The 20,853-nt window shown below is 44.4% G+C and overlaps 1 protein-coding gene across 1 annotated transcript in view; it reads left to right on the top strand.

Annotated features, from left to right (window-relative positions):
- Positions 1-1,119: 1,119 nt before the first annotated feature.
- WWC2 (WW and C2 domain containing 2) overlaps positions 1,120-20,853 on the top strand; it is a 166,321-nt gene continuing 146,587 nt past the window's right edge. Inside the window, exon 1 of the mRNA XM_032618319.1 lies at positions 1,120-1,408. Coding sequence (XP_032474210.1) covers positions 1,278-1,408 — 131 coding nt within the window. The 5' untranslated portion in view covers positions 1,120-1,277. The remainder of the gene's footprint in view (positions 1,409-20,853) is intronic.

The following is a 20,853-nucleotide window of genomic DNA, read 5'->3' on the forward strand; positions in this document are numbered from 1 at the left end:
GCTCCGGGTGGGGGACTTCCCGGGGCGCGGGCGGGGGACTTCCCGGGGCGCGGGCGGACGTAAGGGGCTGGCTCCCGGGCGCGTGCACGTCCAGCGCAGGGCCCCCGTGTGGAGCGCCTCAGGCCCGCGCGCGGCGGACGACGACGACGACGACGACGACGGCCGCGGCGGGGGGTGGGGGGGGAGGGGGGTGCAGTGGCTTTTCCGAATCTGGGCCGAGTTTTCCACGCGCAGCGGGGCACCGGGGCAGGCATGTCGCGGCGCCCTCGGACCGCGGGATCCGCCTTCGCTTTCCGCCGCGAGGCTGAGGTCACGGAGGGCCGGGCGCCCAGCAGAGGCCCCGGGGGCGACACCGCCCCGGACGCGCCACTGACGCGCTTTCGAGCGCTGGCTCTGCTTTTCACACTTTCCCACCGCCCGGAACGCCCCGGGGTCCGAGGGGGAGCGGGGGAGCCTTTGTGCCTTCTCGGTTTGCTGGGACCTTGTCTTCCGAAGAGAGCCTCCCCACCCCTTTCCTCTCGAAAGTCTTGTGGTTTCCCTAGAAGTCGGAAGGCGGTGGAGAGGGCTGCGGAGACTTCTCTTTAGCCGCCTTTCCCGTCCCAAAACTCTAAAACCCCAAATGTTCAGCCGTAGGGAGATATTTGGGGTCAAGGGGAAGCAGCGAGCAGCGCATTCCTTCTCCGTCTTCCCTCCCACCTGGCCCGCGGCTACCTTCCGCCCCTGACTCGGGCCGGCGCCCCGGCAGGCGCAGCGTGCCGCGGGAGCGGCAGGGTTAAGCCCTGGAATGTGGCGGCGAGGAATGTGCATGCAGATGAGCCGAGCGAGGGGAGGAGCGGGTGGGGGCGGGCCCCGGGCGGGGCGCATGCTAATCGTATGCAAATGAGGAGACCGTCGCCGCCACGGCCGCCGCTCCGCGGAGCTTCCCGGATCCGAGCCCAGACGGCGGCGGCTCGGGCAGCCTGGGCGCCGCGACCCTCGGCGGCCACAGGGGGACGGGGAGGAGGAGGAGGAGGAAGAGGCGGAGGCAGCGGCGGCGATCGCGAGGAGGAGGAGGAGGAGGAGGAGGGTTCGCTCGCCCGCTCCGACACAGACATGGTGGACTGATCCCCGGTGGGGCCGAGAGCAGGGTTTCCTGAGGCGCCCCCGCGCGTGGCCCCGCCGCGCCCCGCGCCCCGCAGCCCCTCGCCGGCGCCCGGGTCGGGCCGGGCAGTCGCGTTCCCGCCGCGTCCCGCGCCCGGTCCCTATGGAGGCGCCGCTCGCCGGCGAGGCCGCCGACCATGCCTAGGAGGGCCGGGAGCGGGCAGCTGCCGCTACCCCGGGGCTGGGAGGAGGCCAGGGACTACGACGGCAAGGTCTTCTACATCGACCACAACACCCGGAGGACCAGCTGGATCGACCCCCGGGACAGGTGGGCTGCCGGGCCGCGGGTGGGCGCGGGGACCCGCCTCGGAAGCGCGGCGGCGGCTGTTGTCCGGGAGACCTGGCCGAGCGGCGGCGCCCGCGGCGCGGGGGGCGTGGGGCGTCACCGGCCCGGGTGGCCGGGAGGGGTCCCGGGAAGGAGGCGCGGGACCGTCTGCCCGAGCCGGGGCTGCGTCAGCCGGCCAGGCGCCCTGGAGGGGGCCGGTTGCAGCCGCCCCTTCCAAGGCCCTCTTGGCCACCCGCTCTGCGACGGCCCCGGGACCTTTAGACACTCTGGGCGCAGAGGGAAGGGTGGAATTGACGCCCTGAGCGGTCACAGTGTCCAGTTCACGGACCCAGAGGGGCCCCCTGAGCCCTGCTCCGAGCTCGCCTCCGCCTGAAGTTGGCCAGCAAGAGGCTGGAGGGTCCATTCGGTCTGGGAGGCGGGGCCCGGCCCTGGGCCTCTCGGAGGAGGAGGCCTAAGTGCCAGGCGGGGCCAGCCAGCCGTCCAGGCCACCTGTGGCATCTCTCTGGCCGTCCTTGGCTCCCAGCCTTGCCTGCACGTTCTTTACGGGGTGCGCCATGGTCGGGCCAGAGGCCCTGGGCCTGAGGGGGCCCCGGGCACCCTTCCCTGCTGAGCCCTGGTGGTGGGTGTAACTGACTTTGCCCCCCAGAGTTTAGAGACGCTTGTTTGGGGGTTTACTGCTTAGTGTTTATCTTCACCTGAAAACTTGAACTGACTCTCAGATCTTGAAAAGGCAGATGCTGTGTTGAAATAAGAAGTGATGAAATGAACAGTGGAACCGAACCTTGGTTATTGAGGAACGCTGACTTGAGCTTAGCGTGGTTTCTTGTAGTTTTCAACACACTTTTTATTCCTGCTCAGAAGTGAAGAGGAGAAACATAACAATATCATCATCTAAGAAGTTCAGGGACTGAAGTTTAGCTGAATGTTCACAAATGTTGTTTCTCTTTTCCATTTTTCTCTTTACCCTGAAAAGGAAAATTTCTTATAGTTAGAATTATTGGAAGAATAAGAGGAGATATTCCTAATTGTAAATTTGTAAACTATTAAGGAGGTATTCCTATTTATAAATTTAAATAATATACCATTAGGGATAATTCCAAATTTTGGATGTTTATCATTTCTGAAATTTCTTTCCACCTTTTTATGGAATGTGGCCTTAGGGGTTTATAACCTTTTTAGGTGCTTCTCCTATTAAACATTCCCCCTTTTCTCAATTTGAAGCTGAAATAGTTTCATACTTTATGTTCTCAGTTACTTTTATCTCAAGAATATTGTTTTTGAATGCTACTAAAGAGCAGTTATAAGAAAGTCACAAGTGACATTATAAATTTATGGAACAATCCTTGTTAAATTATCCATGAAGGTATCGGTTTAGGTTTCCCTCTTGAAATGAGAAAAGGCACCTGTGCTGAGGTCCTGTCTTGCGCTAGCCTGGCTGCGTGTTGCTGACCTGATGAAAGTTATGACAAGCATCACGCCTTCACAGTCCCTCCAGATGTATTAGTTGTTGTCATAAACTTCACGCTCCAAGCCAGTTATTGCACTTTGAAACTACTTAACAGGTAGTAAATTTCAATGATGATAGTGTGCACCCAACAGTGGCTTTTAAGGCACCTGTATAAATATTTGACTTTTACAGTTGTATGGTAATTCTTTCTGCTTTCTGATACTTGGAGTTTCAGGTTATTGAAACTGCAATGCATTCTTGAAATATTTAGGCATTTTAGATTCTCTTTTACTTCAGTTTACATGTTATGTTAATATCATGTCATTTGTGTTTACTAGCAAGGATTACAAGACTGTGTAATGCCTGGGTAAAGCAAATAGAAAGTGAAATAAAATTATATGGCTTGGCTTATCTTTACCACTACTTCTTAAGAAAGTTAAGCATGTCTTTTATTTAAAATTGTTAATGGATTAACAATTATCATGAACTCTGTTTTTAAGAAACTGGGTAACCAGTTCATTTGATGGGGACAAACAGTTTTGACTAAGGTGATTTGTTATTATTCCAGTTTGCCTTGAAGCTGTTGGATCTTTAAGTATTTATAAATTTGAATGGTTATACATATTTCTGGATCTCAGTATTAGAGCTTTAAAGGACATTCTGTGAGATGAGTCAACATTGACATAGTTTAAAATTGGTTGTGTTTTATTTTAGGGCAGTGAAGTGTCTATAAGTCTTGCTAAGTAGTGTAAGAGATGGTGGAAGAGGACATTTGGAGGAACTATTACCTCTAGGCAATTTTGTTACACACTTACCAAACATGGGCAGAGAGGTGTTGCACAGGCCAATTGGAATGTGCCCCTTCTTTTACAGGATCAAATTACAAATCCTGAAAAAAAAGTGACTTGATAAACTGTGGGTCTGCAGTACTTTTGAACTTTTAAATCCATTTCATTAAGATGGGCATGATGATTTACCCAGTCATATTTATGTTAAGAAAGATAATTTTGTGTTTTTCATGGTCTATCAGAATTTGTGAGGTATTTCTGATTGTATAGGTAATTATGCAGATGTCATGGGGGAAGGCTGGGAGATTTCACAAGAACATAATTTTATTCAATAAGTAGTGATTTTAGAATATTGAAGTATTATTTTAAAATGCTTTTAAGCTTTTGGAGGTCCATTACATGATACAGACTCTGCTGCAATGTGATCAAAGCTTTCCTTGCTCCACCTTTATTAGCTGAGAAAGCTTAGGTGAGTGTCTGAACCCCTCTAAAGCTCCATTTTCAACTCTAAAGTGAAGATCATACCACCAACCCCATGGAGATGTTTGGGGGCCCCTAACTAGGGCCTCACCAAAGAGTAGTAGCTGTAGTGTTGTCATTCCAATTTAGGAACTGACGGATAGTTCTGGTTACCCCTGAAAATAGTAGAGGTTCTGCACACATTTTCTCAGTGTTTTCTGTGTGACAGCCACCCTGCTAAGCTCTTTAACTGTGATCTCATTTTATTCTCCCAGAAGTCCTATGAGGTAGGTGCTGTTATTATCTTCCAGTTACAGATGGGGAAATGGAGTCGCAGGGAGACTGCCATTGTAGTTAAACGTGGAGCCAGGATTCGAAGCCAGATAGTCTGACTCTGGAGCCTGTGTCCTTTGTCATTCCTCTAGTCTTCCGGGACATCTGGGCATGCTCAGGGGTCTCTCGATGGAGGAGAACCTCTCTGCCCAGGGTTGACTTCAGGCTGATTGACCAGACTTTTAAAAAAAATTTTTATGCAATTTTTTTTCATTTTATACAATTTTCAAAGGTTACTTTCCACTTACAGTTATTACAAAATATTGGCTCTATTCCCCATGTTGTACAATACATCTTTCTTTCTTTTTTTTTTTTTTTTTTGCGGTACGTGGGCCTCTCACTGTTGTGGCCTCTCCCGTTGCGGAGCACAGGCTCCGGACGCGCAGGCTCAGCGGCCATGGCTCACGGGCCCAGCCGCTCCGCGGCATGTGGGATCTTCCCGGACCAGGGCATGAACCCGCGTCCCCTGCATCGGCAGGTGGACTCTCAACCACTGCGCCACCAGGGAAGCCCTGTACAATACATCTTTGAGCCTGTCTTACACCCAGTAGTGTGTACCTCCCACTCCCCACCCCTGTGTTACCCCTGCCCCCCGCCACTGGTAACCACTAGTTCTCGGTATCTGCAAGTCTGCTTCTTTTATGTTATATTCACTAGTTTGTTGTATTTTTTAAATTCCACATAAAAGTGATATCATACAATATTTGTCTTTCTCTGTCTGACTTATTTCACCTAGCATAATGCCCTCCAAGTCCATCCATGTTGCCACAAATGGCAAAATTTTTGTTCTTTTTTATTGCTGAGTAGTATTCCATTGTATATCACATACTGTATGCCACAGCTTCTTTATCTATTCATCTGTTGATGGATACTTAGGTGGTTTCCATTTGAACAGTCTTTCTTGGTCTTCAGAGGTTCCTGTCAACTAGGTAGGATGCTCTGATCCCTGAGCTGGCCACGTAGGATGAATGCCTTGGGAGTGTGGGTTGGGGACCCATCGAGCTGACCCCATTGAACCACAGTACTAGTCCACATAGAACTTGGAAGTTCAGTGCACTCTTCAGCACATTAGAAGTTCAGTTTGGGGCTCTGTATCAACCTGCATAGATTACAGTTTTACTGTAACAGTCTTGACTTTGCCCTTCCTCTCCCCCCCACCCCCGCTCAATGCTGGGGAAAGCTCCTGTCTGTGACTGCTTGGCAACCCTCCCCACCCCAGGTAGGCCAACTGTTATTTTGCAGTTGTGCTCCCTCACTCACCTCTTATTTTGCTCACCATGGGCACCCTTTGACTGCACCAAATGGTGTTTACGGTGGGCCATAGATCATGGCCAAATGGCCTGGTGCTTTAAAAAAAAAACTGTATTCAATGTGGGAGAAAAAGGTGGGATGATGGATTTATTTGCCTCTTGGAGGAGTAGGTGGCTAAGGTGGGCAGGGCTCAGAGACAGGATGAGTGGTTTTACAGACTCCCAGTGGAATTCTGTTTGCTTTCCGTCCTCAGATTGGACGTTACCCAGGGATACAGTACCTTTGTCTAGCTGAACTTAAAAGAGGTACCACCACACAAAGTGACTTTACATTAAAAGGGGCTGATAGACCATAATCTCTGGTTTATGGCTTGGATCAGATGTTGAGCAACCTGTCCTTTCTAATTGAAGGGAAGAAATCCTGGGGGCTGGGGCTGGGGGACAGTGAGGAGGAAGACATGTCGGCTGGGTGTCACCAGGGTCTGAGTTAACTTTGGCTCTCTACACCCAGTTTGTGGCACCTGGTTAGGCTGTATGCAACTCTCTGCTGTCTTTCTTTCAAAGTCAAAGCAAGTAATTTTGCTAAACCTACTTACTGCTGGAGTGTGAATTCTTCAAAAGACCTAATTGCTTATTCCTGCTCTCTGTATCCTTTGTATCTGGTAGATGTTAAATGAATGTTGGTTAGGTCAGTTGATACAGAAAGTTTGTGAAGTTAATGAAAGAATACTACTAGTTGAGCTACTCTTGTTTCCAATTTCTTATTGTTGGGTTTTCATAGCTATAGCCATAACCACCAACAACCAGAAACAATTGATTTTCCAGTTAGATTAAAAATAATGAGAGAATTAAGCTGCCACATTTTGACTAACAGTATAAATATGTGAATTACTTATAAGAGTGGAAAAAGCAAAATCAGCCCCAATAGTCTTAATCACAACCGCCCTTGTCATAGATTGCTGGGAGTCGTCCCTCTCCAGGCTCTGTCCAAGTCTGGGTGCCAAGTGGTTACTATGATTTCAGTGATTATGGTATTTGAAGTGTGGAGAGGTTCTTAAAAGAAGGTTTTTTAAAAAAATCACTATGGGAAGGCGTAATTTAAACTAAACTATGCTGTCTTCCAAAAATTCCCGACAGAATATTTCTTGTTTTCAACAGTTTGCTGTGATGTTAGCTGGAGTGAGCAGTGGTTGCCTAGTCCATGACTGAGGTTTCTTCTCTGACTTTACTAGTCCATAGTTTGCACCTTAATTTTGTTGGAACTCTCAGGACAATAATTGCATTGTCAAGAAAGACTATTATTTATAAATAAGTAATTTTTTCTTTTTTCTTTTTAGTAGCAAATCACTAAGTTGTGAGCTACATAATCAGCCACTGTGACATGTGGCCTTCAAGCAAGCCAGGATTTCAGTTTCCTGTGGGCAAGCCCTGGTGGGCTGGCAAAAGTGTAGAAGCCGCCCTGCAGCCTGACCAGGCCCTGTGCTGCCTGCCTCTGGGGCCTGGAGATGTTGCCTTGTGGATGGCACTTGCTCAGCTTTTCGGAGTAGTTGTCTGTAGGAGAATGATGCCACCACTCTAGAGGAGTGTGACCAGCCTCATTTTGCCAATGGGAGTTACCGAAACGTAGGAAACAGTATTAGCCCTAATGAAGCGTAACTTCCTTGCGATAGGGCCCTAGTCTTGTGTATGCTCCGGTCCTATGAACTTGACTGAAATTGGTTGAACTGATTTCTTGTTAGAATTTTGGACTAATTTATCTTTTTATTTTTTTTTTGCGGTACGCGGGCCTCTCACCGTTGTGGCCTCTCCCGTTGCGGAGCACAGGCTCCGGACGCACAGGCTCAGCGGCCATGGCTCACGGGACCAGCCGCTCCGCGGCATGTGGGATCTTCCCGGACCGGGGCACGAACCCGCGTCCCCTGCATCGGCAGGCGGACCCGCAACCACTGCGCCACCAGGGAAGCCCTGGACTAATTTCTTTTTTTTTTTTTTAATAAATTTATTTATTTTTTGTTTATTTATTTTAGGCTGCGTTGGGTCTTTGTTGCTGGGCGCTGGCTTTCTCTAGTTGCAGGGAGCGGGGGCTACTCTTTGTTGCGGTGTGCGGGCTTCTCATGGTGGTGGCTTCTCTTGTTGCAGAGCACGGGCTCTAGGCGCGCGGGCTTCAGTAGTTGTGGCACACGGGCTCAGTAGTTGTGGCTCACGGGCTTAGTTGCTCTGCGGCATGTGGGGTCTTCCCGGACCAGGGCTCGAACCAATGCCAATCCCCTGCATTGGCAGGCGGATTCTTAACCACTGTGCCACCAGGGAAGCCCTCTTCATCCATTTCTGAAGCTCCTGTTACTGGAAAAATCACCACAGAAGTATAAAGAGTAGGAAAGGGATTTTTAAAGGCACAGTGTATAAGCTGTGGGTTAAAAATGATTTCCCAGATATATAGCTTCAGAATGTTTTCAGTGGCTTTTTTCCCCCATCACATAAAATTAGCCATTTTAAAGTGTACAATACAGGTGTTTTTAAAGTATCTTCACAGTGTTGTGCAACCATGATCATTATGTAATTCCTGAACATTTTTATTACCCCCAAAAGAAACCCTGTACCCATTAAGAGCTCACTCCCCATCCTTCCCCTACCCCTGCTGCCTTTGGCAACCCCTAATCTACTTTCTGTCTCTGTTTTTGTCTCTATGTTTCTGCCTATACTGGACATTTCATATAAATGGAATAATACAGTATGTTTCCTTTTGTGTCTGGCTTAATGACATTTAGCATAATGTTTCCAGGGTTCATTCATGCTGTAGCATGTACCAGTATTTCATTCCTTTTTATGACTTGAATAATAAGTTGTATGGCTATACCACACTTTGTATATCCATTCATCGGCTGTTGGACATTTGTGTTTATTCTACTTTTTGGCTATTCTGAATAATACTGCCATGAACATTTATGTATAATTTTTATATGAATATGTGTCTTCAGTTCTCTTGGATAAAATACCTAGAAGTGGAGTTGCTGGGTCATATGTTAATTCTATGTTTAACTTTTTGAGGAACTGCAAACTCTTCCACAGCGGCTGCACCATTTACATCCCCACCAGCAGTGTATGAGTGTATGAGTGTGTGTGTGTGAGTGTGTGAGTTTATGAGTGTGTGAATGTATGACTGTATGAGTGTATGAGTGTTCCAGCTTCTCCACACCCTCACCAACACTTGCTCTTTTCTTTTTTTAGCATTTCTGGTGGGATGAGCTAGTATCTTACTGTGGTTTTGATTTGCATTTCCTGCAGTGTTTTGATAGCCTCAATATGACCCAAGTTTTCCTCCTTTATTCTAGCCTTTTAGCCTTTGCCACTCTACCCACCTTTTTTGTGTCTCCTAATAGGCAAAGGAAGAAGAGTTAGGGTGAATTAAAAGTAGAATCTACTGGCAAAGTCCATATTAATTTTTGTCTTCATTTCAAATATAATATATTTTAAGAGGCATAGATGTGAATCACATAGATAATGAATCATAATGTGTGTGTGTATGTATACAGCCAGCTTATTCAAGATCATTTGCTGTTTAAAAGCTTTAAACTAGTAATATATAGTAAGAATTAAAATCATTTTTTTATTATTATTATTGTTGTTGTTGTTGTTTTTTGCGGTACGCGGGCCTCTCACTGCTGTGGCCTCTCCCGTTGCGGAGCACAGGCTCCGGACGCGCAGGCTCAGTGGCCATGGCTCACGGGCCCAGCCACTCCGCGGCGTGTGGGATCCTCCCGGACCAGGGCATGAACCCGTGTCCCCTGCATTGGCAGGCGGACTCTCCACCACTGTGCCACCAGGGAAGCCCCATTATTATTATTTTTAAAGCAGTTGGAGGAAACTTAACAAACATAGCCTCAGCTGGGTGGTCAAGGTAAATGTCAACAGTGATAATTCGTGTTGATGTACCATTGATATGATGTGATGACCACTGTTTCTTTGCGATCTTTCGCCCAGAAAGCTATCAAAACCCCCGTCTAATCGTGAGAAAAACACCCACTAAATCTCAGTAGAGGGCATTTCACAAACTGTCTGACTAGTATTCCTTAAAACTGATGTGGCCATCAAAACCAAGGAATGTCTGAGAAACTGTCACAGCCAGGAGGAGCCTAAGGAGACAATAGGGTGTCCTGATGGGATCCTGGGACAGAAAGAGGACATTACGTAAAAGATAAGGAAATCTGCATCTTAGTTAATAACAATGTATCAATGTTGCTTCATTAATTTTAATAAATGTACCACTGCAATAGGGGAAACGGAGGGTGGGATGTATGGAAACTGTATTAACTGCTTGCTTTCTGTAAATCTAAAACTGTTCTAAAAAAATTAGTTTACTTTAAAAAAAAATTACAGAAAAACACACAAAACAGTTGGAAGTGTTTTTCTTTAGTCAAAGTGGCCGTACTATATAATTATGGTTTTTTTGTATACTTGAAAAACAGGGGTGGGCTAACTATGGCCCAAGGGCCAAATCCCAGCCTGCAGCCTTCTTTTTGTGTAGCCCTCCAGCTAAGAATGGGTCTTACATCATTAAAGGGTTGTAAAACAAACAAATAAAAACAAAGATGAATATGTGTCCAAGATTGTATGTGACCCATAAAGCCTTAAATATTTACTCTCTGGCCCTTTCCAGAACCTCTGATGTAAAGTGAGATGATCAAGTCTTTGAAATATTTTAGTCAAACATTTAAAAGAAATATTACTCTTATATGATAAAATGGCATGTTGATCAGTGATCATTGATCATAGCTTTCACAAATATCTTGGACTCTAGGCACTGTTGTATAAAAATAAATCAGACATGGATGCCGAATTGGAGGAGTTGCTTTGCTTCTCTTATTACTTTTCTTCTAATGACATGCAGCATGCTACTTAAAGTTTTCCAAACCCATTCTTCTCTGATGTAACTGGAATTATACATAGGGACAGGAGAGAAACAGGCAAAAAACCCCACAAACTTTTGGAAGTACTGTAGTTGTTTGTTTACAGTTTACTCTTGGCAGTATAAATATAACAGTGATCTGTTTTGATCGTTGGAAACACTGACTTTCTTGGGATAGTATTTACTTATTTTCTTGATAGTATTTATAAAATCATACAGTTGGTGATGATTATCAAATAGAAAATAATTCCATGTACTATCTTTACAAAGCTGGTGCCTGTCACAGTTACAGGTGTCCCAAAGATGCCATGAGGGGCTGAAACTGTTTCACACTGCAAATAGTTTTTCCTATACTATTAACCCTGATGTCAGTCAAGAAATCATGGTTCTGAGAAGACAGCAGTGAGTAGCGTTGAGAATGGAGCCCACTGGGAAGTAGACCAGGAGCAGAGTAACCGAGCTAAGCTCTGGGAGCTGTTGCTTTACTCCTGTAACATGGGAGGAGCTACAGTGGTCCCAGTAGAGAATTTGCACAGAGGTGTACATTTAACCTGCTTTGATCTCACTGGGGGTGGAGGCAGGAGATTTAGTTTTGAAGAAATGTGGACATTGTTTTGACTTAATAGTGACTTTTAGCTAAATAAGTCTCCCTAGTATTATATTTCTGGAAAAATTAGTGTGTTGGGATTTAGCAGGTGGAGAGTGCCACTGGTTTCTCTCTGCTCGTGCTGTTTTCTCTCGGGCTCAATCTTGATTAGTGACAGTTCACGTTGTAGGAAAGGTTGACCTAAAGAGATTTGTGCTATAAATTCCTGATGAAGATTCTGACTTAGTGAGCGACTGTGGAATTACTTTACTGATACTGCTCCGTTTTATGCAGGAGGGTAATTTTATTAAGTGGCGCTGATATTCAGTAAAGTTTAAAGCATGGTAGAAAATGTTTACTCTCAAAACTTTGAAGAGCACACAGTTTCATTTAGTACCAAACTCTACTTTGCAGTTTTCTTAGTGTTTTGGTTTTAAATAGAGATAAATTCAAATGCGAGTCTTTTTTTTCTTTGAAATTATGACAATGAAGGAATGTGTGGAATCCGTATTGTACGTGGTATCCCTGGGTTGTCAGTTTTGCCAGCTTCTAGGTCCAGGTTTGCTAATTTTTGGCTGGTCAGTAATACTCTCTACACTTTATTCTTTCCCTTTTTGCTGATTTTCAGGGTGTTTGAACTTGTTAGAAACAGATCATTAACTTACTCCCCTCATTGCTTCCCCTCCCCCTTTTCTGCTAAGTGACACAGCTAGTGACAGCTCTCAGAGGACAGTATGACTCTAAACCGGTATTTAACTTGGCTGAATGTTTAACATAACATTAATGCCCTGTTTTGCTATTGCAGCTCCAAAGGCTACAAAGCTAACTTGATTGTCTAATACCCCTTCAGTCCTTTTCCCCTCTAAAGGTATGCCTTTAGATTTTATGTGGATACATTCTTGAGAGATTTCCTGATGTCTCATGTAAGGAGCGTCCCTGTGTCTGCATCAGTTATGTTCTCATAAATTGATTTCAAGTCAGTTGCGGGTGGAGACCTGCTTTGCATGTGTACCGTTCCTTTGTGCCCCCTGCTTAGCCTGCCTTTCTCCCCGGGACACTTAGGAACAGTGCAGAGCCCATACTCATGGAAATGAAATGCAAGTTTTTGAAGGACCCTTGCCTTCTTCCAGCAGCTTCCACAATCTGTCCCCAGCCTACTTTTACTGACTTGGCCTCCTAGCCATCCACTCACTCATTCATTCATTCAGCCATTCATCAAACATTTATTGAAAACTCTATGTGCCAAGTACATGTATCTTAGGGACGTAGCAATGAATAAAATCTGCAAGGTCTCTACTTTGATGGATTTTATATTCTAGTTTGGGGGAGACAGATTATAGAGGCAGTACTGAATGTGTCTTGACGAAAATAACCAAGGTGCAGAGAAAATGCTGTCAGTGGGAGCTACTTTGAGTAGAGTGGTCAGGCCTTTCTGAGGAGCTGACAATTTAGCTGAGCCATGAGGATAAGAAAGCACCATCCACGTGAAGATCTGGGGGAAGAGTCCAGGAAGAGGAACAGGTTAGGTTCCTAGCCCTGCTCTGTCTAGTATTCAATATGATATCTGCTAGGAGTATGTGGCTATTTAAATTAATCAAAATTAAATAAAGTTAAACATTTAGTTCCTCAGTCTCACTGGCCACATGTTAAGTGCTCAATAGCTACATGTGCAGATATAGAGCATTTCTGTCGATACAGGAAGTTCTGTCGGGCTGCACTGTCCCAAAGTGCTAGGGAGGTTGGTATGTTCAAGGAACTGAAAGGGAGCTGGTGTGGCTGCAGTGCAGAGATGGGGGTGGGGGTGGGGGAGTGGGAGGGCTTATGACAGGAGGCAGAGAGGTCAAAAAGGCGTCTGATCATGTATGCCTTGTAGACCATCAGCATTTTAAGGGCATCCGGGAGCCGTTGGAGAGTTCTCAGTTGAATGGAGGAATGATGGGGCGTGTGTGTGTGCGTATGTGTAAATATGTTCTTTCCCATTTTTTAAAAAAGAGATCATTGCTCTGCGGAGAAGGAATCATAGCAGCTATTGCAGTGATAGAATCTAAATGAGAAGCAATCAGATCTTGAACTGGAATGATGGCTTTGGCAATGGATTGGGGATATGTTTTTTAGGTGAAAGTGAAAGAACGTACTCATGCTTTAGATATGTGAGGCATAAGGAAAAGAGAGGGATGAAGGATTTACTGATTTAGGGATGGGAAAAAGACCAAGGAAGGAATATGGTTGGTTGGTATCCAGTTACATCAGCGATCCAGAGTTCTGTTGCAGATTTATAGGTCTGAGATGCCTGTTAAGACATGTACGTGGAGATATCTGATAGGCAGCTGGATATAGAGTCTGGAGTTTGGGAGACAGCTAAATTTGGGTATACATAGATAGTATTTTTTTTTTTTTTTTTTTTTTTTTTTTTTTTGCGGTTTGCGGGCCTCTCACTGTCGTGGCCTCTCCCCCCCGTTGCGGAGCACAGGCTCCGGACGCGCAGGCCCAGCGGCCATGGCTCACGGGCCCAGCCGCTAGGCGGCATGTGGGATCTTCCCGGACCGGGGCACAAACCCGTGTCCCCTGCATCGGCAGGCGGACTCCCAACCACTGCGCCACCAGGGAAGCCCATAGATAGTATTTTTAAATTGTGGGATGGGATGAGACTCTTGGGAGAGAAGGAAAAGAAGAGGTCCCCGGACTGAGCCCTGAACCATGCCAGTATTTTGGGGGGAGTGAAACCTTGTTCCAGCTAAGATGGTGTATTTGTTCTCACTGGAACATACCTTATACTTTCCACCACTGTGCTAAAGATGATGATAATGATGATATATGCACCATTTGTTGAGCCTTCATATATGTCATTTCAGGCTCCATGATGGCAGGTCCTGTGTCTGTCTTGTTCACTGTTGTATTTCAGTGTTTAGTTCTGTGCAAGCTCTTAATAAATACTTAATGAGTAAATGAAACCTTTGACAGGAGCCATTAGCACCCCCATTTTAGGAAACTGAACTTAATAGGTAAGGTGGCTTGTCTTAGGGCACAAAGCTGTTAAGCAGAGGTGGCAGGCCTCACCTATGTCTGTCTGACTTCAAAGCTGTGCTTTTCGCTGTGTGTGACCTCCAGGTACTACCCAGTAGAGCCCTTGGCCTTGGGTTTGGGGTTGGAGGTCACAGCTACCCTTGAGGACTTAATTTCAACACTTGAAGCTCTCCTCGACAGCTCAGCCCCAGATCAGCTCTTCCAGATTCTTTAATAGAACTCTCTCTTTTCCATTGATTTAAATCCTAATGGGCAATCAGTTGTCTGAGATGGCCTTGGTTTCACAAGTGTGTAAATTACAGACCTTGATTGGAATTCATTTTTACCTTGACTCTTGTAGTTGAGCTTAAGTCCTGAGGGGAAAAATCATCTTCTGTACATTGCCTTGTTAGAGTTTGCTTTACACTACTTAGATTTGTATCCAGGCTGTGGCCTTGGTAAAAGGGAAGTGATAGAAACTTAGTGAGAGTGTGGTATATTTTTGTTTGATTTATTTACGCTGTGAAACTTACCTGGGAGAATATAAGCACTTCACTGAAATGGTGGTCATAAAGGAATCTTTAAACCTGTTCATTCCTTATCCGTGTCACAAATGTGATATCTGAACAATATACTGTGTAACTGCTGCTATTTGGGAATCTGGTATTCTTACATTTCTACTTTTGACTTCGTTTGAGATCCAAGTTTGTGAATTTTAATTAAATGCTTAGATTATGCATGTGAAAAATCTTTTGTTCCTGTGTTGCTACGAGCAACAGTTGTTAAAGTTAATCTTCCTTTTTAAAGGAATTGTGGGCAAATAAATACATGAATCTGAACAGGTTAAAAAAGGTCATCATTTAATGTTGTGAATGTTCTGCCTATAAAATAGTTACTATGACCATAATGATCATGGTGAAGGGAAGAATGCGGTAGAAGTGAATAATCATCCGACACTTTGACAAAACATTCCTAAAATACTATTCAAATGAGGAAAGACTACAGGCTGCAGCCGAGTAGCCAAGCGTTGAGTTCGTCCGACTGCATTTACTATTGTGGCCGAAAAGAAGCCGTGTGTAGTGGTTTGCATAGAAAACCCATGATTCATCTGAAATTTCCCAACTTTATTTTTTTTAAAAGCTCTGTCTCTCATCCTCCCCTCACCACACTTTATCTCCTTCCTAAAGACTTCTTTTGTCCTGATGGTATTTGTTTCATTGCTCTCCACCCTACTTCAGCCTAAATTTTCCTGACTCCTGGTGGCTGCTTGCTATTTGACTCTGTTGTGTGATTTTCCGATTATACTCCTTTGTGCTGGTTAAACGAGCAGTGTTTACCTAAATTAGCAGTGGTAGTGAAGGCACAGGTTGGCCCATCTGAAGGGAAGTCTAGAGCTGGCCCGGCAGTGGAGGCTGCTGGATGGACTTCCCTGAGTTCACTCTCCGGAAGGGCGCTAGGAATCGGGCTGGACTGCGGAAGTCAGCTCCCCAGTTAGAGGCAGGAGGGCTGGGAACGGGCCGGTTTAGGGATTTATAGTGATAATGTAATTGATTCTCCATTGGAGAATGCAGGACTCAGTGAAGAGACGCCCTTTGTCCTCATCCTGCATTCTCGCCTCTTCCCCAGCTCACTCTTGAGAACAAACCCTGAAGCACTAGCCCTTTACACAGTTTGCAGGCACAAGACATAACTTTCTTCTTTAAGATTTCAGAAGAAACTGCGGAGCCTCTGCACCTTCAGGAGGGGATCAGGCACCTCCTCCCAGGCATCTCTATGTTGCCATCTGTGCCCTTTTTTTTTAAGTTTTTTTTTTTTGATATGGACCATTTTTAAAGCCTTTATTGAATTTGTTACAATATTGCTTCTGTTTTATGTTTTGTTTTTTTGGCCGCAAGGCATGTGGGATCTTAGCTCCCCAACCAGGGATCGAACCCACACCCACTGCATTGTAAGGTGAAGTCTTAACCACTGGACTGCCAGGTAAATCCCCCGTGCACCTTTGCATGTTAAGAAACAGCGATTTCTTTTTTTGAAACAAAAGTCTTATTTTAATTTTGAAAATTTAAATTGGATTTTTATATTTTTAATATGTCAGTTTTAAAAGCACAGATATAATGTTAGGATGTTAATTCTAAAATATATTCTGGGATAAGAGTGAGAACTTAAATGAGCATGTAATATTTGAGATGGGTATTCACTTAACTCATTAAGGAAGGTTTTTATATGTAAATCATGGAAAACCATGCCTCTTGTATACCAGGCTCATTTCTTTTCCACTATTGTCAATTCTTGTTCAGAGCTCCATATTTAACCCAGAAATTCATATATTCATTCAGAGTGATAATTATATAGTTCTTAAGCAGTCCATTCAAGGAACTTGCATTTGTTTGTTGAAGCGTTTTAAAGAAAGTCACAACGGAAATAGAAGTCGCCTAAAGCTCTGGTTTCATCACGATATCTGAAGTAATGTCCTAGTAATGGAGGTAAAGTTACCTTTGCAAGTATAGAAAGGACACTTCTAATACTTTAAAATTAAATCCTTCTAAGTTAGTTAATAATTTGGGGATTTAAAAAAAACCAGGAAAGCTGGCTTTCCTTTTCTGGTCTTGAAGAGTCCCATTTGTTGAAAAACTAGTTATTTTAGAATTTTCAAGGTCACAGGGTCAGCTGCCTGAAGGGTTGTGTGTATGTACGTATATATATATAAATTTTATTGAAAAACACCTTTATTCATGTTAAATAATCGTGACGCATAGAATGAAATACTATGAATTGATAAAGAAATATGAGTACTGAGACACAAAGATCTCTACTATGATTCCATTTGAGTTAAAACACACACACCCTCAGGCTTCCCTGGTGGCGCAGTGGTTAAGAATCCACCTGCCAATGCAGGGGACAGGGGTTCCATCCCTGGTCCAGGAAGATCCCACATGCCACAGAGCAACTAAGCCCATGAGCCACAGCTACTGAGCCCACGCACCACAACTACTGAGCCTGTGCTCTAGAGCCCGAGAGCCGCAACTACTGAGCCCAAGTGCCATATCTACTGGAGCCCGCGTGCCTAGAGCCCATGCTCCGCAATAAGAGAAGCCACCACAATGAGATGCCCGTGCACCACAACGAAGAGTAGCCCCTGCTTGCCGCAACTAGAGAAAGCCCGCATGCAGCAATGAAGACCCAGCACAACCAATAAATAAATAAAAACACACACCCTCATAAACTCCTACATTCTAACGTTTGTCAAAGTAGGATGGTTTTGAACAAGGAAACTAAGTTGCTGCAGTTGTCAGAGCTCCTGTAGTCATCCCACATGTATTATCTCAGTTAATTCTTACTACAGCACCTCGAGGTATACATGTCCATGTTCTTTAGTGTTGGCCTCCTAACTTCATTTGCTTGTTTATTCATTTGTATGAAATATTCTACTACCTGCCCCATCTTTGCAGTTTTTCGTGGGCTCTGCAGCTCTATTACTGTGGTCCTCAGTCTTTAGGGGTAAAATGAAACCTTCTTTCCCCATCCTGCTGAAAGGTAGAAGATACCTCATTATTTTAGCGAGAAAAGAATCAATCAGCAATGTTTTTCCTTTAAATGATTAATTTTTTTCTATTATTTTTGAATAGGTAATACATGTACATGTTACCAAATTCAAGAGCAAGAAGATACTCAGTGAAAAGTAAATCTCCCTCCCACCCCTATTGACTCCCCATTCCTCTCCTCAAAGGGAGATATCTATCACCAGTTTCTTGTATATTCTTTTAGAGTTGTTCTGTGCATCTACAGACCTACACATGCATACACATACTTCTACATATACTTTAGCTTTTAATTTTTTTTTTTGTTTTTTTTGCGGTACGTGGACCTCTCACTGTTGTGGTCTCTCCCGTTGCAGAGCACAGGCTCCGGACGCGCAGGCTCAGCAGCCATGGCTCACCAGCCCAGCCGCTCCGTGGCATGTGGGATCTTCCCAGACCAGGGCACGAACCCGCGTCCCCTGCATTGGCAGGCGGACTCTCAACCACTGTGCCACCAGGGAAGCCCAGCTTTTAATTTTTTGACACAATTATAATACTATTTTGCACCTTGATTTCTCTCCTTGTAGTATGTCTTGGAGATTGTTCTATTCCATTGCATATAACCTGCCTCTTAACATACTGTTTTGTGAGTATACTGCACATTTTGGAACCGTTTCCTCATTGATGAACATTTAAGTTCCTCCCAGTTTTTATTCTTCTGTTACAAATGACTTTCACTGATACTAACATGTATAAGTCTCTTTAATGCAAATGAATTCAAGATATATGCATTTACAATTTTGATTGGTTGCTTCAGCTTGCTCTCCATGGGGGGTGTACCTGTTTCTACTCCCCACAACCTATGAATTAGTGCCTGTTTCCCACACCTTTGCCAAGCATTATGTTTCAAAGCATTTGGTATTTTTCACTGATAAGAGAAATGCAAATTTAAAAATAGCATTTTTAAATTTGGAACACTTTTTCACTTTATTTTTAAAATTTTATTTTATTATTATTATTAGCCGTGCCATGCAGCTTGTGGGGTCTTAGTTCCCGAACCAGGGATTGAACCTGGGCCCACAGCAGTGAAAGCTATGAGTCCTAACCACTGGCCCGCCAGGGAATTCCTGTTTGTTTGTTTGTTTATTTATGGCCACACCGCATAGCTTGCAGGATCTCAGTTCCCTTACCAGGGATTGAACCCAGGCCATGGCAGTGAAAGCCCGGAATCCTAACCACTAGGCCACCAGGGAACTTCACTTTTTAAAAAACCTATTTTTCCTTTTTTGTGGACTAAGTCTTCCTATTCTTTACTTTTTGTTGTTGAATAGTTGCCTTTTTTATTACTTATTTATAAACATTATATATTAAGCAGTTTACAAAATCAGTGGGGAAGAATGGATTATTCAAGAGATGGTGCTGGTACAACAGGTCATCTATATTAAAAACTAAATTCAGGTCCCTATGTTTTCCCATACACAAAAATTTGTGGATTGATCAATGTGGAAAATCAACATGGAAAAACAGATTTTTAGCTATTAGAAAATTATAAGTAGGTGGGCATCTGTATGACATAGTAGTCAGGACTAAGAAGTCCAAGCTGTTTAGGAAAAGACTGATACATTTGACTACAGAAAAACTCTGACGTAACATACGGCATAAGTGAAATCAAGAGACAAAAAAAGGGGGCTTCCCTGGTGGCACAGTGGTTGAGAGTCTGCCTGCCGATGCAGGGGACACGGGTTCGTGCCCCGGTCCGGGAAGATCCCATGTGCCGTGGAGCGGCTGGGCCCGTGAGCCATGGCCGCTGAGCCTGCGCGTCCAGAGCCTGTGCTCCACAACTGGAGAGGCCACAACAGTGAGAGGCTCGCATACTGAAAAAAAAAAAAAAAAAAAAAAAAAGACAAAAAAAGGGAGACAATGTAGCCCATAACTAATTAAAAATTAGCATCCTGAATGAATAAAGGTCTGTAATTCAGTAAGTAAAAGAGAATATACAAGAAAAGGGACCAAAAATTACAGCCAGTTCTAAGAAGAAGAAAACAGAATGGTTAATGAATGTGTGGCAGAATCTCACTTTCACTAGTAATAAGGGAAATGCAGAGGAAAAAAGAAAACTCCAGTGAAATACCAACTCATTGTCATCAGATTTACTAAAATTAATAAGCCTGATAACACTCAGATGTGGAGAGGATGTGGGGAAATAGCTTTCATCACTGCTGATATAAGTGTGAATTGATAATACTACTAAGATAGCAACTGGCAATGTATGTCAGTTTAAACATTTGCATTCCTATAAGCCGAGGTTGCTACTTAGTATATCCGAGAGAAACTCTTGTACTATGTACAAGCAAGTTCATTGTAGCATAATTTATAAAAGCAGAAAATTGTTAACAATCCAGATGTCCGTCGATAGGGGACTGTATTAAACAACTTTCATGATTTAGTCATACAATGGAATGCTATACAGCAGTTAAAATAAATGAACTAGAATCTTCCTACATATATGAGCATAGATAAGTCTTGATGGTAGGGTTTAGAGAAACAAGGCAAGTTTCAGAAGTATGTGTATGGTATAGCATTCATGTGAAATTTTTTAAAAACGTGCAAAACTAGAGTGTATAGCATTCTGGGATACATATGTATGTGGTCAAGATTTAAAAACAGGAATGGTTGGGACTTCCCTGGTGGTCTAGTGGTTAAGCATCCGCCTTCCAATGCAGGGGACTTGGATTTGGTCCCTGGTGGGGGAACTAAGATCGCATGGGACAACTAAACCCGCTCACTGCAACTACTGAGCCCGCGCGCTCTGGAGCCCACACGCCACAACTAGAGAGAAGCCTGCGGAGCTGCAAAGAAGAGCCTGTACACTGCACCGAAGATCCCTCGTGCCACAACTAAGAGGGATTTATTTGGCTGTGCCGACACAGCCATGTAAATAAATAAATAGAATTAAAAGAAATGAAAACAGGAATGGTCTACCCTGACATCAGGATAGTAATTGCCTCTAGGGAAGGAAAGGTGTAAGGGGGTCTGTCCTGAAAGGTGTCTATAATTCTTTATATTTTTAAGTCTGAAGGCAAGAATGGTAAAATATCATTCCCTAAATCTTGGTATTGTAGACATGGATGTTCATT

Source organism: Phocoena sinus, chromosome 21 (assembly GCF_008692025.1).
Source record: "Phocoena sinus isolate mPhoSin1 chromosome 21, mPhoSin1.pri, whole genome shotgun sequence".
Taxonomy (NCBI): domain Eukaryota; kingdom Metazoa; phylum Chordata; class Mammalia; order Artiodactyla; family Phocoenidae; genus Phocoena; species Phocoena sinus.